This window comes from Corvus kubaryi, unplaced genomic scaffold (genome assembly GCF_017639235.1).
Source record: "Corvus kubaryi isolate FWS band 111438036 unplaced genomic scaffold, C.kubaryi_AGA036_p1.0 split3-73, whole genome shotgun sequence".
NCBI classification, from domain to species: Eukaryota; Metazoa; Chordata; class Aves; order Passeriformes; family Corvidae; genus Corvus; species Corvus kubaryi.
This window is the reverse complement of record NW_024582091.1, coordinates 4,364,439-4,380,408: the sequence shown is the minus strand read 5'-3', so window position 1 is coordinate 4,380,408 and position 15,970 is coordinate 4,364,439. Positions and strand designations below refer to the sequence as shown.

The 15,970-nt window shown below is 41.3% G+C and overlaps 1 protein-coding gene across 7 annotated transcripts in view; it reads right to left on the bottom strand.

Moving 5' to 3' along the window:
* LRRC1 (leucine rich repeat containing 1) overlaps positions 1-15,964 on the bottom strand; it is a 100,281-nt gene extending 84,317 nt beyond the window's left edge. For 5 of the 7 annotated variants that reach the window (XM_042016814.1, XM_042016816.1, XM_042016818.1 and 2 more), the window contains exons 1-2: positions 15,739-15,964; positions 588-705 (exon numbers count right to left, since the gene is read on the bottom strand). In XM_042016814.1, the coding sequence (XP_041872748.1) occupies positions 588-705; positions 15,739-15,927 (307 nt within the window). In that variant the 5' untranslated portion in view covers positions 15,928-15,964. The remainder of the gene's footprint in view (positions 1-587; positions 706-15,738) is intronic. The other 2 variants (XM_042016815.1, XM_042016820.1) reach the window with 1 other exon arrangement.
* Between the last annotated feature and the right edge of the window lie 6 nt (positions 15,965-15,970).

Sequence of the window (15,970 nt, the reverse complement as noted above, 5' to 3'; positions counted from 1 at the left end):
AGAAGATACTTTGTCCCAGCATTCTTTTCTGAATTTATCACCGCAGATGACAAACAGACTGATTGCTCTTCCAGAAGTACAACTAGAAATACCAGCACTCTGCCTCTTGCTAATCCCAGGTAAAGAGCAGAGCAGAGATAAAGAACTGGACTTCTAACCCACAGGCAGTCCTTTTTTGAGCACAGAAAGCAGCCTTATTTTTTTTCAACTTTTTTTTCTTTTTCCTGTTTTTTTCCATCTCTAAATGCCAGGCATTTCAGAAAGCATGGGAAAAGAAGTCAACATAGTGACAGAAACACATATAAAACTACCACATAAAGCATTTTTTAAACTGGAAAATAAAGCAGGGTCTTAGAAACGCAGAACTACAGTCAAGGATTATTTTATTGCTGTATTTCTACCACAAGCTCCTCTCTTCTCTTTCCCTCCTTCCCCTCTAGAACTACAGGCAAATCCATGAATTACACTGAAAAGTGTTCTGCAGGATACAGATAACAATTTCTGAGACAGAAAAACCCTACTAACCCGGTTTTCTAGACCATGTCATAGGACTGTATAAAATCAAACAAATTAACTTTGGAGCTTACCATTTCGAGACAAATCAAGTTCCACCAGCTGCATGAAATTTGCTATTTCTGGAGGGAGCCGCTGGATTTCATTATCACTAAGTCCAAGTTTCCGTAACTTCACAAGCTGGAAGAAAGGCTGAAAGAAAGAAAAAATTACAAGTCAGAAAATATTCACATAACTCACATATAGGCATGATAAACAATGAGGAATAACAGGAATCACTTTCAAAATGTGAGCTAATTAAGGCTATTGCAAGGCATTAGTTATGTAAATCTCTTTCAGACCTGTATCAGAATGAACATTTTGTTTACATGTAAAAATTAAAACAAACTATAACCCGTGTTTTACCTAAAATGAAAATTTATGTAAAAAAAAAAGAAAAATCCGTAAACCTTGCTGTTAAAGATCATTACAGACAGACACTAGCAAAATCCAGAGTGCCAGCTTCAAGTCATTAATGGGGTGAGACTACCAGGCAGAGTAATTAAAAGCATCCTAATTACACACCAGGGCTCATTAGGAAGTTAATGCAGAGGGACACTGCTAAAGAACGAGATCCAGAAAACTGACGAAGAGGTGCTGACAAGGTCTTCTTCACCGGTGAACACCAAAACCAACTAGGTTACAGAACCAGCCTCCCTCAGGAAGGCTTTCTTTCCAGCCTCAAACACCCTCTGTTCTGTGGCCCAGTTTCAGAAAGACTAATGAAAGTTGGGCAGGATACACACAATTTCAGGTCTTCTTTGTTTGAGGAAAAACCTAAGCCAGCCCTGTCCACAGTGAGGACACAGGCACACAACGCAGACAGGATGGCAACTTTCCCTGACCCCCAGCTATGGGCTCAGGGGGTCTGGCAGCAAGACAAAACAGCAATTAAACAGGCCAAGCTGAAAGCCAGGTCAACCCCAGGCACTGGGAGCAGCTGGTGACTGAAAGAGAAAAATGATCATTTAAAACCTAATGAGATGTAGGCATTCCTAAGAAAGTTGTGGAGCTCTTATCGCAACTTTCCACTCTCCCAGGCAGGCCTTTGAAGGAGAGTGACTGCAAGGGGTGAGGATTTGTGCAGAATGAAATGACTTTACATACAAGTCATCTTGATCAAAACTGAACGGACTCCTCAAATTCTGAGCGAGTTTGGTGCTCCCAGAGTGCAGGGGGAGTTTCACCCAGCAGTCAGAACGTGCATCTCCATCTCACCCACTCGCAGCATGTGTGCGTGCCTGCACCCCATGGGTTTGCCCCCCCGTAGGGTAACTGGAAGATACTTGTAAATTTGGGACACCTGCTAACATTTAATCACCTGCAATCCCTTCTAGGAAATTAGCACCTCTTTTTTAGTTTTTGTTTTATTTAGGTGCTGGAGTATGTGCTCTAAATGTCACTCAGATATGACTTAGATTGACACAAAAAGGAGGAGTAAGGCATCTTACTAGGACACAAGATAAAAGCAGTCTCATGAATCTGTATTACAGTACAGGTTTTCAGTCTTATTTTGAGCGTCTTCTGTTCAATATCATAAATCAGGTTTTTAAGTGCAAAGTTTTGCATTTCTGCATCAATCTTTCCAATATACACTTCGTCACAGAAAAATAAACACAACTGAAACTAATGTGTTTTCCCTCAAAAACATGGGTTCCTTTTAGGGAATAAAAAGGATAGAGCTTTAAAAAGTTGATAAACACTCAGCAGTAAAAGATGCACCAGACCTGAATGTGAAATCTCAAAGGCATTTTTGAGTCAGAATGGCACTCCTCCACCCATATTAAAAGTGTTTTATAACAGAGTTGAAATTTTAAGATGAAGGTTAAAAAAACCCTATACTTCCATATTTCTAGCTCCCTGAAAACATAAATTCCAATTAAAATAGCCACAAATGCTTTTTAATCCTTCATTGTCCTCAAAAGATCCATAACTGCATTTTCGTATCATTACCATTCTTATCTTAAAACAAATGTAGCCCTTTTTCTAAATATTTATTAATATGACTAAACCAAGAATCCATCAGAAGCTTAGAAAAGCACTTAAAGACAATTTTGTGAAAACATAGCAGGAGTACACTCCACAGAAGAAATCCCAATCTGTCCTAACACTCCAAAATAAATACTTGCCAAAATGTGTTCCTCAAGGCAGCGTGTAGCTGCTAAACTATATGACAGTTACAAATATTGATGTTCTACTACAAATCTTATCCTAAGCAACAGTTGTCCCTGACAGATATTCAATGGCAAGTGAGCAAAGACAGAAGGAACATGGCTAAAAGACAGAATAGTCATCAAAAGCCTGTTAAGAGCTGGATATCCCCAGGAAGGCTAAAGGACCCTCACATTATCGTGTCCCAATGCAGTATATATTTATTAAATGTGCAGAGCACATCTGCAACAAGCAATATTACACAATATTTAAATACATTCCTGTTTCTTTAACTGACTACTACTTAAATTAATTGGAAGCTTTATTTTCTGTTTGCATAACAATTTTTTAATGAATAACACCATTTCCTAAATAAAATCAAACTGCAGTTACATTAATGGCATTTCTTTGAACTTCTCATTTGTCTTTTTTTTTCCTTTAAACTACACGACTCAATCACTCTTGTATGTTTAGTGCATCCTACTCCCATTTCAGTAAGTGTTCTTCCTTTATCTAAGGCACATCATTAGTGCTCTGAAGCACTGCTGGAGAGTCAAGCAATTCCTTTTGGCCGTGTATGTTCTACCTTTCAAAAAGGCCACAGGGAACAAAGAGAATTAAAAGCTTTCTCAATAGAGTTGAACAAATGTAAACAGATACATATATGCATGTGTATAAATATCAGTGATTTCTTAAGTCCATGCCAACAAGAAACATGTTCCTAATTTGATGTATCTAACAACAATTCTGCATCTATTTGATAAGCTCTAACACGATCCAAAGTGCAATGGGGTTGTTGGCCAGAGCAGCATATCCACCCAGCAGGCTCTAATAGCAGGTTTTGACTGCAGACCCAACGTCTCTGTAAGTATCTTGGCAACACTTTTAATGCTGCTTAGTTTAGCCAGCCTAATTAATAGTGCCTCAATGAGAAAAATAATGTCATGAGCATAAAGCACTGAAGTAGCCTATAACTTGCTATTTAGTAACAATTCCCAATCCTCAATCGAAGCTTTTCCTCCTATCAAAGAATTTATAGAGGCTTCTATTATATGGATTTTCTAAGAACATACATCTTGAACAGATCCCTCCTCTCACTGGAAAACTAACCAAGTCTCTCTCACCCAGACACACATTTTAAAAAAAACTTCATTCTGACAAAATTGGGTCGATGTCAACCAACGGAAGAAAAAAAGTAACAGGTAAGTGCATGACTCACTGAAAAGTATAAACAGACAGTGTGATCCCACAGTTCTCATTTTTTATAACTTTTTTTTTTAAGAATACCACTCCAACTGGCATTCAATTCTAGGGAAAAAAAAAAAGTTAAGAGAATTAAGCCAAACTAGTAGGATATTTTCTCCCTTGCAAGTGGCCAAGACAACATATCTCTGGGTTTCTTTCAATAGCTCCTGAAACAATTCACTCCTGAAACAAAGAACATGCATATCTGACAATTTTCCCTGAAAATTCAGCACCTTAGCTGATGGGAATAAAAAAACCATAAATGGAGATCCATGGGAACAACAGACAATTGAAATAATTGAAATAGGAGGGAACAAAGGCGCATTTGCGGCTAATGCTGTTTAAGGGGAGGAGCAACATTTCAGCAACATCTGAGCTGCTAGAGCCTTTGCAGTGCTAGAGACATGTCACACTCCAAACCCATCTGGCACAGGTAGCATAACTAAATGTTACTGTGTTAAGCAAAACATTTCCATAAAAAGGCTACTACTAGCAGCAAAGAGAATTAAAATTAGAACCTTTATGAATCCACTGCCTAATTCTCACAATGGGCCAGCAGAAGCAGTAGAAATTAGAATGAGATGTAAAGGAGAAAGAAAACTGCAAATTAACTTGTTTCACGGTTACATACACATCAGATAGGATGAGGGTTTGTTGATTTTTTGCTTCCATTTTTGGGGTTTTTTGCAAGCACTTTAGCTGTTGCTGACAAGATTAAGAATTTGTAAGCGTTTGCTCTTATGTCAAATATCCCTTAGACACCAGTATGGATTTTCCACATACACATGCTGCCTCAGCTTTTAAGGCTTCTTCGGGCAATTACATTATTATATTAAAATTAATTAAGTAAGCTATAAGAAGAGAATGTTACTAGGTTCTGTTTCTTAAGTACAATCTGTATTTATTTCACCCATTTTCCAAACTTACAAATGAGCAACCAAAGGCTATCTGTGCTTTAGAATTAAGAAGTGGCACATAGTAATTTAAACACAGTTTAACTCCTAGATGCATTCTTGTTTCAAATCTTACATCAGGCTCCATTTTCTTCTCTTACATTGTAAACAAAAGTCAATGGGGACATCATTTCATTTGTTTACTTCCAATCACCAGCTGTGTGTCCTCCTTCAGTCACGGGATAAGGGAAATCACAGTCAATCCTTCCCCACACTTTTTATACTGCCTCAGAAAGAATTTTTTCTGAGGTCTTTCTTCAGGCAAACACAAGTAGAAAAGGTAATTTTGGTAAGCAAGGCAGTAAAGAAGAGATAAGGCATCAAATCCATGAAATAACCTCGCAACACAGCTGCTCCCCAACAAGGTCCCCAGTCCCTTCCTTTTGGCCCCTAGAAGTTATCATTTTGTCTGCATTGTTGCATGGCTCCAGTGGGAGCAGAGGAAGCCCAGCTCACTTTAGGTGAACACACTGCATGGTGGTCAGGACACTATGAGGAAAACAAAGATTAAATACCATAATGAAGCAGCACTACTGAATTCAAGCACTCTGCTTCCTTGGGATGGTTTTAATAACCAGGCACTGGCACAACCATACGTGCACATTCCCCATCTGTCTGAAGAGCAAAGGCAAAGAGGGAAGGGTGAGCTTCTCCTCATTCCTCCCCAACCCACTTCTGAAGAAGTCATCAACAGAACGGCCTTTGAAAGACGATCAGTAGGGGTCACCCAGTGCTAAGAATTCCAAGAAGATAGGACATTCAATACCCTACAGTAACCAGCTGGTGGGACTCCAAACATCACTTCTACTCCAGTCAGCCGGTGGACATACCAGTCTGGAGCTCTCAGCAAGTTGTAATGAACCATGCACTCCACTCAAGCCTCAAGACATCCACCCTCAGTTGAAATCCACAACTAACTCGGGAGCAAAAAACTCCTTCTAGGATGTAATCCTGTACATCACTGTCTTAACATCCAACCCAGAGACTTCTGCCAATAGCACAGGTGGGAGCACTGAGGAAAACCAGCAAGAGCACAGAAAACAGACACCTTTCCCCTAGAAGCACATCCAAACCAATTGCATGATAAAATGCTGAGGAAGCTGAATCCTACTCTGGATTCATGAAGTGTGAAAAGAGATCTCAGCAGACTCCAGTAAAGCCTAGCATGGGTATTATCAGCTTGGCATCTCCCACAAGGGCTGCTAGCAACATCACGATCCCTCAAGTCACTCTGCCTGCTTTCACCTGCGACCAAAGACAGCTGGCAAGGGCAACAGGGTTTCACAAATGCAGATCCCATGTGATCCTTTGGGCACAATAAACTTTAACTTTCAAATAAAATACTCCCTGAGATAATTAAACAATTTCTGAGGGAAGGGACTAACTCAACGGTGTAGCACAGCAGAGTCATCGTGCAATTGATGACTCTGCATCAAAGAAGCAGCTAATGGAATTCCTCTGGAGCCATGAGAAGATACAGCAGCAGCTGGTGATGGACAGCAGTACACAGACTTCTGCCAGCCTGTTCTGTAGCAAGCTGGCAAACGAACAACTACACCATGCAGCTGAGGTCTCCAATTCTGTCTTCACATATGCCATGAGCATATTTGGCATGATGAAAGATTGTTTCACACACCTAACCATGTATGCAGAATATATTCAAGCTGTACTTTGGTCTCACAGCATTCTACTACCAACTTTGTCATCATGAATACTAATGAAAGACATCATGGAGGCAGACATTCAAGCAGGAGTCCATACAAAACATTAATAAAATTACTAGATTTCACAACAAGAGAAAAGTATTAATTAAAGATCACAGTTCATGGGCCCATATCCTAAACAGACCCAGATGCTGCAACTGCTGAGTCCCCCTCCAATGGATACTTGAAAGCCCGACAGAAAGATCAGCCAGGCAAGAAGGGCTGTGGGGGAAGGCCTACAGAAGACAGCAAAACTGATACCAATGCCTCACTGAAGCTGGTATTCAGCATCAACCTGCTATGCTTCTGACGCCCTATTTTCAAAGCATCTGCCATTTTCTGAACCATTGACAAGGATGGGCCAATTGCAGGTCCTAGTCTCAGTCATTATATCCCTTTTGAAAAACAAATAGGGGATTATCCACTCTGAAAAACCAATACACTGCAGCACTGAATCCAAATGGCCGTGCTACCAAGCAATGCATTGACCAGGTTGTCTCATACTGCTCCTGGCAGGCAAGGATTTGCTTTCTCTTTTATGTCAATTAAGCAGAAGCAACAAAGGCTAAAGAGCACTCCATGCTAGAGCTGTTTGTTAGAGCACAGTGGTGAGAAGGACTGCCTCTGCCTTTAAGAGAGGCCAGAAAACATCTGCTGCAATGAAATATGGATTCATTGCAGTTAAATGCATTTGCCATTTGGAGAAAAAAAAACACGTCCAAAGCCCACAGTAATCTCTCTAATGAATTTCTAGCATGCATTTTTCCAGTATACAAGACTGTTGGCAGGAGGTAATGTCTTTTTTTTTAGACCAACTGATATAATCAGAAAAATAACTCTATCTATAATCATAAAACTTATTTTAGAGGTACAGATGTACAATCTCCGCCCACAAACCTTGTCTCACCTACGTGCATCACAAATAGAAGGGAATGCTACCAGTTTACTACAACAGTACACACCTTACCAAAAAAAAAAAAAGTTAAAGGTATTGAAACATAATTACCTACTTTCTTTCAACTGAGGTCAAAAATCAGTAGAGCTGAGCTGTTACTACAAAAAACTGCCATCAGAAAATATTTCAAACCAAGCAGACTTCAAAAATCTTTTGAACAATCACAGGGAAGATTATGACTTTCCTTTGTTTAGGAAACAGCAGACTAAGTTCTTCCTCTGCGCCAATCAGACTGTGGTCTTTCATATTTGATGTCAAAAGGTAAAGTATTTCTTCAAGTCCGAAGCAATACAACAGAAAAATCTGGAAACCTGGAGGAGAGAACCTAGAGATATTTATCTGGTAATAAACTTATCTGTAGCCTTCAACACAGAGCTCTGTGTTTAGAAGTATGTCAATATAAGGATCCAACGTTGCTTCTCTACAAACCATTATGGATTTTAGTAATTCAAGCACATACTGCATGCTAGTCCTAATTGACTATACTCACAACAGGTTTTTACAAAAGGTAACATATTCTCAAGATACTGAAGTTGTAAAGTTACACATATTCTTAGCAAGTATTTTAAGTAGCATTTGTCATACTGAAAAAAATCTTAAACTTTCAATAAAACTACTTTTACTCTGTGTGTAGCAGTTTGCTTCAGCTTCACCCAGTGGCACAGTTCTCTCTCTGACACTAACTGTAAATACATGCTTGTTCAAATCATACAGTCATGTTTCTTTAAGGATTTACAGCAAGATGTGCAAAAACACTGTGACACTATCAATGTAGAAAGTAAAACAATTAAACTTTTGAGGGTGAATAAACAGGGAAAACCACGACAATTCTATCTGTATCATTAAAAACACCCAAGTTAAAGATGGCAAAATCTTTGATATGCCCTCTATAGAATCATAAAACAGTTGAGGTTGGAAGGGGCTCTAGAAATCACCTAGTGTACCACCCCCTGCTCAAAGCATGGGTCACCTAGAGAAGGTCACCCAGGACCATGTCCAGTCAGGTTTACAGCATCTCCATAAACAGATATTGCACAACCTCTCTGGACAACCCATGCCAGTGTTTGCCCATCCTCACAGTAAAAAAAGTATTTTCGTATTTCAGACAATTCCCTGTGTTTCAGCCTTTGCCCACTGCCTCTTGTAAGGTCATAGGGCACCCCAAGCAAGGCTGCACGCTGATTTACATGTATTTATACACAACCATGTGCCTTTTACTTCTCAAGGCTGAACCATTCTGGCTCTTTTAGCCTCCCATCCTGAGAGATGCTCCAAGCCCGTAACAGTCTTTGTGGCCCTGCAGTATATGTCCAGTATGTCCATTCTTTTGGGACACCCAGCACTAGACAAAGCACTCCAGGTCTGTTTCCCCAAAGCTAGCCAGAGGACAAGAATCACCTGCTGGCAATACTTTGTGTAACGCAGGCCAGGATACTGTTTGCTCTCTTTGTCATGAAGGAGCACTGCTAGCTCAGGGTCAACTTGTCCACCAGGTCACCCATGGCCTTCTACTGGAAAGGTGTTTTCCAGATGGTTGGCCCCCAACCTGTACTGGAGAATTCTGAATGGTTATTTCTCTCCAGGTGCAGGTGTATTTCTCTTTACTGAACTTCATGAGATTCCTCTCTGCCTGTTTCTCCAGCCTCTCCCTGTCCTTCTGAATGGCAGCATAAACATCTTTTTTACCAACCTCTTCCAAGCAGAATCCTAAACACGCCAAAGTTTGTTTTCTCAAGATGCTGTTTATTGTCCTATTCCTTCCTCTCAGGATCCTGAACTCCACCACCTCATGGTCACTACAGCTACTGCAACCCTGATCTTCACATCTCGACCTGTCTTAAGAATGAAAACTCATGGATTGCTTATGTCCCGCTGTGCTGTCCTTCCAGCTGTCATGTGGTTCAAGACCCACGTGAGGACCTGAGCCTGCAAACATGAGACTTCTTCCAGTTATCTGAAGAAGGCATCATCTACTACTTCAGCCTGATCAAGCAGTCTACAGCAGACACCCAAAACAATGTCATCCACTAATCCCAACCTGCTCTCAGGTGGCCCATCACCCATCCCAAGGCAAAACTCCACATATCCCTGCTGCTCTCTCATTCAAAGGGCAACTCTCCATTCTTGCCTTTCCGACCCATCCTTCTTGAAGAGCCTGTGTTCATCCACTGCAGCACTCCAGCCATGTGAGATATCTCACCACATCTCTCCAAACCCAACGAGATCTATGCTTTGGAAAAAAGGAAATAAAGCTTCTATATATGTACAACATAAGCATCCGTAAACCCAAATTTAAAGAGAGGGACAGTATGATAATCGTGTCTTTCCACAGATTACTGGCCACTGACCAAACAAGTGTTGTTCAGGCTTATGGTTGCATAATGATAGAAACAATGATAGAACAGTGAAATTCACCTTGGAACAGGTTTTTCCCTGAGACAAAGGTGTGGTATGGGAAGAACAGAGGGGCTTACTCTTAAGGAGCTTTCACATGATTTTGGTAAGATAACAGCCCCCTGGATTTCAACACCGCACATAACAAAGATACCGACAGTGCCAAATGCCAAGCAGCAACAGACCAGCAGCATCTCTAACAAAGAAACTGGGGCACAGGAGGAGGCCAGGGTTTAACCAGGTCTCTCAGGAAAAAGGTCTCCCATCTATCTAGTAACTCTACAGAGAAGCTTTAGTATATAAGACCAAGAAGAAAAATTACAGATGACAGAGATAATTTGTAAGCTCAGAAATGTGAAACAATTCAGAACTGCACTATGTTAGGTTTACAAATACGACATAAAAATCATTCCCCAAAGGAAAAAAAACAAAAAAAGAAAGAAAAAAAGAGTTCCTCAGACTCTTAGGCTAAAGTAAGTACATCGAAAAAATGTTGAATTTTTTTTTTTTGGCCACTGGAGTTTTTCCATAAACAACATCTGCTAGAAGTCTCATGGGAAAGTGGTCTTTATTCTTTGAGTTAAAGAACTGAGCAGCAGCAAGGCAAAACAGCAGCAAAACAAGAGTTATAAGCTATTTCCACCACCCACCAATGCAAAGAATGCTGTGATTTAATACCAAGGCCAAAATATAATACTGCATTCAAGGGTTCCTACGATATTTTTTTTTTTTTAATCACTGGAAAAAGAAATATGCAGAGATTTGGATTTGTATTGCAAATTGGAGGCACAGAGAAATTAAGCTGACAGGATGTATTTGCCCTTAAATTCTAATGTAGGGGCGTAGAAAACATTTCATCAACTACAGACTGATCTATAGAATTGAAAGCATTTTATTTTTATCTGATGCTTTTCATTAGAGAAGCTATTGAAACCCATCATGCAGAACGTGTTATTTTCTTCTATCAAAGCAATTTGCCAGAAAGCCTACTCTTCAGTGAAGAATAATTTTTGACGTGTAGCAAATGATATACTACACATTACAGCTTGAGTTGAAAAATCCTTCAAGTTTTCACTCCCAAGGAAAATAAAAATGCTACAGGTTTAGAAAAAACCACAAAAACTACAATTTTAAGTCACTCTATGCACACTGGCGACCTTTTTTTTTTTTCCAATAAAATCAGATACACAAAATAATCAACAGAAGGCACTTAGGATCCAACACAAGAGAAGGAATTATTTAAGCAAGTTAAGAGCTACACTTTACCACCAACTCTATACATAGCCCATCCTTTTCAGACCAAAGGGTGCAGCTCTTTAATTTGTCTTGTAAAGCAGAAGTGGCGAGAAGCATGCTGACAGCTAGAAATTGCTGTTCTGTGGGAAAACAGCCACATCTGCCGAGAAAGGCTTCAGAGAGACTTCATTATTGTGGAAAACCACCAGCAGCTTAATGGTATACAGCCTGCTCCTCCAGCACATCCCACCAGGCTGGCTTATCCTGCAAGAAGGGCAAGAGCAGAGGAGGGAACCTGGGAGGCAGCAGAAAGGAAGGGGAAAGAGCAGAGTACAAAGAAAAGAGATGTTTGCAAGGGCAGTCAAGAACCCAGCACAGAAAGGACAGGAGAGGAAGCAAAGCATCAGAAACAGACGGCAGACAGAGCTGTTTAGGTTGGAGGAAATAAGCAACACCCTGGAACATTACGGACAAGGGAGGATGGGAAAGTATGAACATGCAGGGTGAGGAGTCTGACACACCAGTGGTAACAACAGAAAAAGGTCGCTGTCAACATGAGCACAAGTTCTGCATCACGTAACTGGGGAGTGGAGCAAAGAGTGGGACCCAGGGATCCAGCAGAGCAGTTAGGGAAACCTTGTGAAAGAATCATTTACTGACATGGGAAACCAAATGTGCAGCAGCAAAATGGTATTAAAAAACCTTTAAAGTACTCTACAAACTAAAATTATAGCCTTGTATTCTTGAAATGCTGACAGATACAGCTTAGTGAAATAAAGATACTTGAAGGGAAAAGGGGGTCAGAGGAACAGTTCTTTCTCAGGTCCACATATACCTTAATGCACAAGGAAGAAAACACAGGGAAGAGCAGAAACAATGGGGGCCTCTCCCCTTAGAAAAAGGTGAAGAACTCTACCATACATTTTGGTCAGCCAACAGAACAAAAATAAAACTAGCAAAGTAATTCCTTCAAAATAATTCAAGTGTATTTCTTGTTTCTCCTGAGGATACTTCACATGACTCTCATAACATACAATTCAGCAACAGTGCTGGGGCCTTCTGCTAGTCATTTCCCTTCAAGATGCTACAGCAATTCTCTAAGTTGTCTTCTGTATTTTGAAGGGATTTTTATGTGTGTTTGCTCTGTTGGGTTTTTTCAGTAACACCCTGATATATGCCATGCTCTTCTGACTTATTCTAGAATAAGAGAGGTTTTAAGTATGCTACAAAAGACTGCAAATTAAACAAAGCCTAGGACTACTTCTTTATCTCAAAAGGGAGATTTTAGGATGAATCAGAGTGTATTCTTTTACTGGGGTATTGAATCAAACCAGCCAAAGAACACCTTTTATTGCTACTTGATAGAAATGGCAGCAGAGAGAACCGGGGGGGAGGGGAGAAGTGTGTGCATCCAACACAAATTGCCTCATCAGCTTGAGAGAAATGCAGCAGGTCCACATATTTCATTATGCCATTTGCTGATACTTATCTCCCTCAGAAAGCTTTACATTTGAAGGGATGAAAAAAAATATGCAAGTGGATGGGAAGTGGATGTCTAGAAATAAAGCCATCATCACTGTCTGACTTGTAGCCATGGCAAAGCTGGTAAAAGAACTCACCAATATCTACTCGATTTCAGAGAAGCATTACAAGACCTCCTGCCAGCTGTAGTAGACCTTTCAGACCACAACTGCCCACACTGGTTAAATGAGCCTGAACTGCCTGCGTGCACAATGAAGAGCTGTGCAGCAGAGTTGGGGTCTCCTCCTCCATCCACAGCAACTTCTGCTGCAAGTGACGGAGTTCACAGGGCGATTCTTCTTCACTGTGCCAAGGCAAGGCTTTACAGCAGCAATTTCCTAAGGGGCATCACAACCATCTCAGAGACACAAACAGATTATCAGTGTTAATGGATTATATTACGGCATCAGCACAGCCCACAGGTGATTCAGCAGGAATTGGCACAGATCACTGAACTTCAGGACTTTATCAAGCACTGAAAAACACCTAACTAACCAGCACAGAGAGTTACACAATTCTCCTGACTTGTTTAGACCTCAACTGAGCCCAAACCTAGCTTGATTCTGTGTAACTGCCTTTATGTATGTAGAGAAGAAACTTAATGGATGTAAGGTCAGACTAAGATAATGAATTACATTAAATTAAGGATGTAACGACCACTTTTATCTGTGCTGACCTAACAGTTTATTAACTACACACTCTGATGGTTTCCCCTGTGTTTTCTCTACCAGAGGTATAGTCTACCCCAGCTTTTTGCACTTATTTCCAATTCTGTATCTGTACTTTTTATTGACACTACCCTTCTAATACAACAGGAATGAGCAATGTATGCTGTAACTACCTTCCACTGAGAGATCTTCCGTTATTCTCCTGAACCAGATTCCTATAGGAGAACTTTTAAAACTATCTGCTGGTAGAACAGCTAAACATCAGTTTCACCTTCAATAGATTAGTCTCACATTCAGGACTGCAGCTCTATTTTTGTACCTCAGAATTCTGCAGAGTCAACATTTACATGAGATGATAGCTCTATATTCCATTTATGAGAAATCATTAATAAGGAACTGACAAGGAAAGTTCATAGGTTCGTGCAGGAAGTCCCAATAAAAATGCCTCCCTGCATTGCTGACAAGGCACAAAGTACTTAGGACAGATACAACAAGTATGTTTCCATGGTTGTATTTCATCAGATTCCTCCTAGGCCAGCTAAAAACCCACAAACATATTCCTACAGTATATTTAGGGACTCCTGTAACATGATCCATGCACATTTAAAAAAAAAAGAGAGACAAAAAAAACTTCTTTCTAACTTCAACTTTTGCTTGATTCTACCGCAATGCCAAGGAGCCTTGGTTGGTTTTTGGTGTTTTTTAACCCCCTCAGCTATTTCTACACATATGGGATGTAATGCATAGTCAAATGTAAGGAATGGGAAGAAGTGGTCTTTTTAAGCACCACAGGGCAAAAAAAGGCTATTTCATATATTACAGTTCAAGGAAGAGAGGAGAAACAATAAATAGTTGCACTCTATTTACAGAAATTAATACCATATAACACCATGAACAGATGTCAACCTTTACATTTGTACACAGCAACCAGTTGGCGGTGGATTTTTTTTTTTTAAATCAGAGAGCTTCATGGGTTTCAATGGGATTTCAGTCACACGCACATTAAATACCCCCGTAATATGATGTGTACAAGCCTGAAAGCCAATACGAAGAAGAAAGGTCTAGTACAAAGGGACTCCTGAGTCTGGTCTGCACACAAAGCCAGAAAAAACTGCTGGAAGTAAAAATAGCACCCACACACAGGCTATGTAAACCAGTTTTGCTCTACTTCAGAAGGATAGAGAGTTCAGTCACAACAAGACGCAAACTTGTGCCCAGGTTTTTCAAAAGAAAAAGCCAAATTTAATATGTCAGTTCAACTGCATATCTTTACTACTGTCTGAAGGAAAACCTAGCCACCACGATTACTCTTACTAGGTAGACTGAAAAAAGAGAGTATATGTGAGTGCACTGAATTTCAAAAAGGAAAAAGTAAGGCTGTTGAAGTCTCAGTAGGAACAGAGCAACTTTGATTCAGGTGCAAACAAAGGTGCTTTTCAAAAATTTTCTGGCTAGTGAGTTCAGTTTCTTGGATTCCAAGTTAGTAAAGAGTCCACACACTTTTAAGATGCAGCTTCCAGGTAAGATGCACTTCCCGTGTCAAACTCCACCAACCACAGCTCACAAAGGCTTCTGAGTTGTCCAAAGTTTAAAGGGTAAACACGGGGAAAAAGCTCGTGGGTCCTCAAGTCAGAGGTCGAGCATACCTCCCACTCATTCTGCATCTGTGGAGCCCAACAGTGCCTCGCTGGAATCACTCTGATAGAGTTCGTCTAGCAAAACCTGCAAATGCCACCTGAAGAGGCACACTGGCAGGTACCACCTCAAGGTCTCAAAACCATGTAGAATTTAAAGTGAATTCACCGATGACAATACTACCAAAAATAAAGTATGCATAAAACTCTGACTACATGCTTCAAGTAAGAAGAAAAACACTGACAACTGTGCGGGACTAAGACTGAGACACAGAAAAGGCTCGTGTTTCACACAGCGAAGTTTCCAGGAGTAGAATGCAGAAACGGGAACGCGGTTATCTGCTGGAGGGTTTTGGTTTTCCCATGTACGGAGCAGATAGTATCTACCGAAAGGGGAAAAAAGGGGAGGGTTGAATACCCTCCAAGGTCTCGTAATTCCGATGACGTGACTGTTAATCACAATATACACTCATGTCCTGCGACTCTGGCACCAACCCCCCTGCCCTCCAACAGGATCTACCCTCCCGCAACACGCGGATCTCCAGGTTTTGCTCGTGAAAGCTCATTTACCACCTAACTCCGGGGAAACGCCAACCCGAAACTCCGGCTCTTCCTTTAACTCCCAGGGCGGCTACCACAGACCGACGGCCCCGGGATCCGCTCACCGCAGCCTCGGTGCGGGCGCTGGACCGGGGAGCTCGGCGGGCACCTGCCGGGGCAGCTCACCTGGACCCCGCTCCATTCCCGCTCACTCACCTTGGGCAGCTCGCGGAGCTGGTTGGCGTCCAGCAGGAGCTCCTCCAGGCTGCGGCTGTAGCGGTAGATCTCCTCGGGCACGGCGGCCAGCGAGCAGTGCCGCTTGTCGATGGACTCCACATGGCGGTTGCACCGCCACAGGGGGATGCAGTGGAACATCGCCCCGCCGCCGGGGGCCGCGGGGCGGGCGCCGCCGCTCACC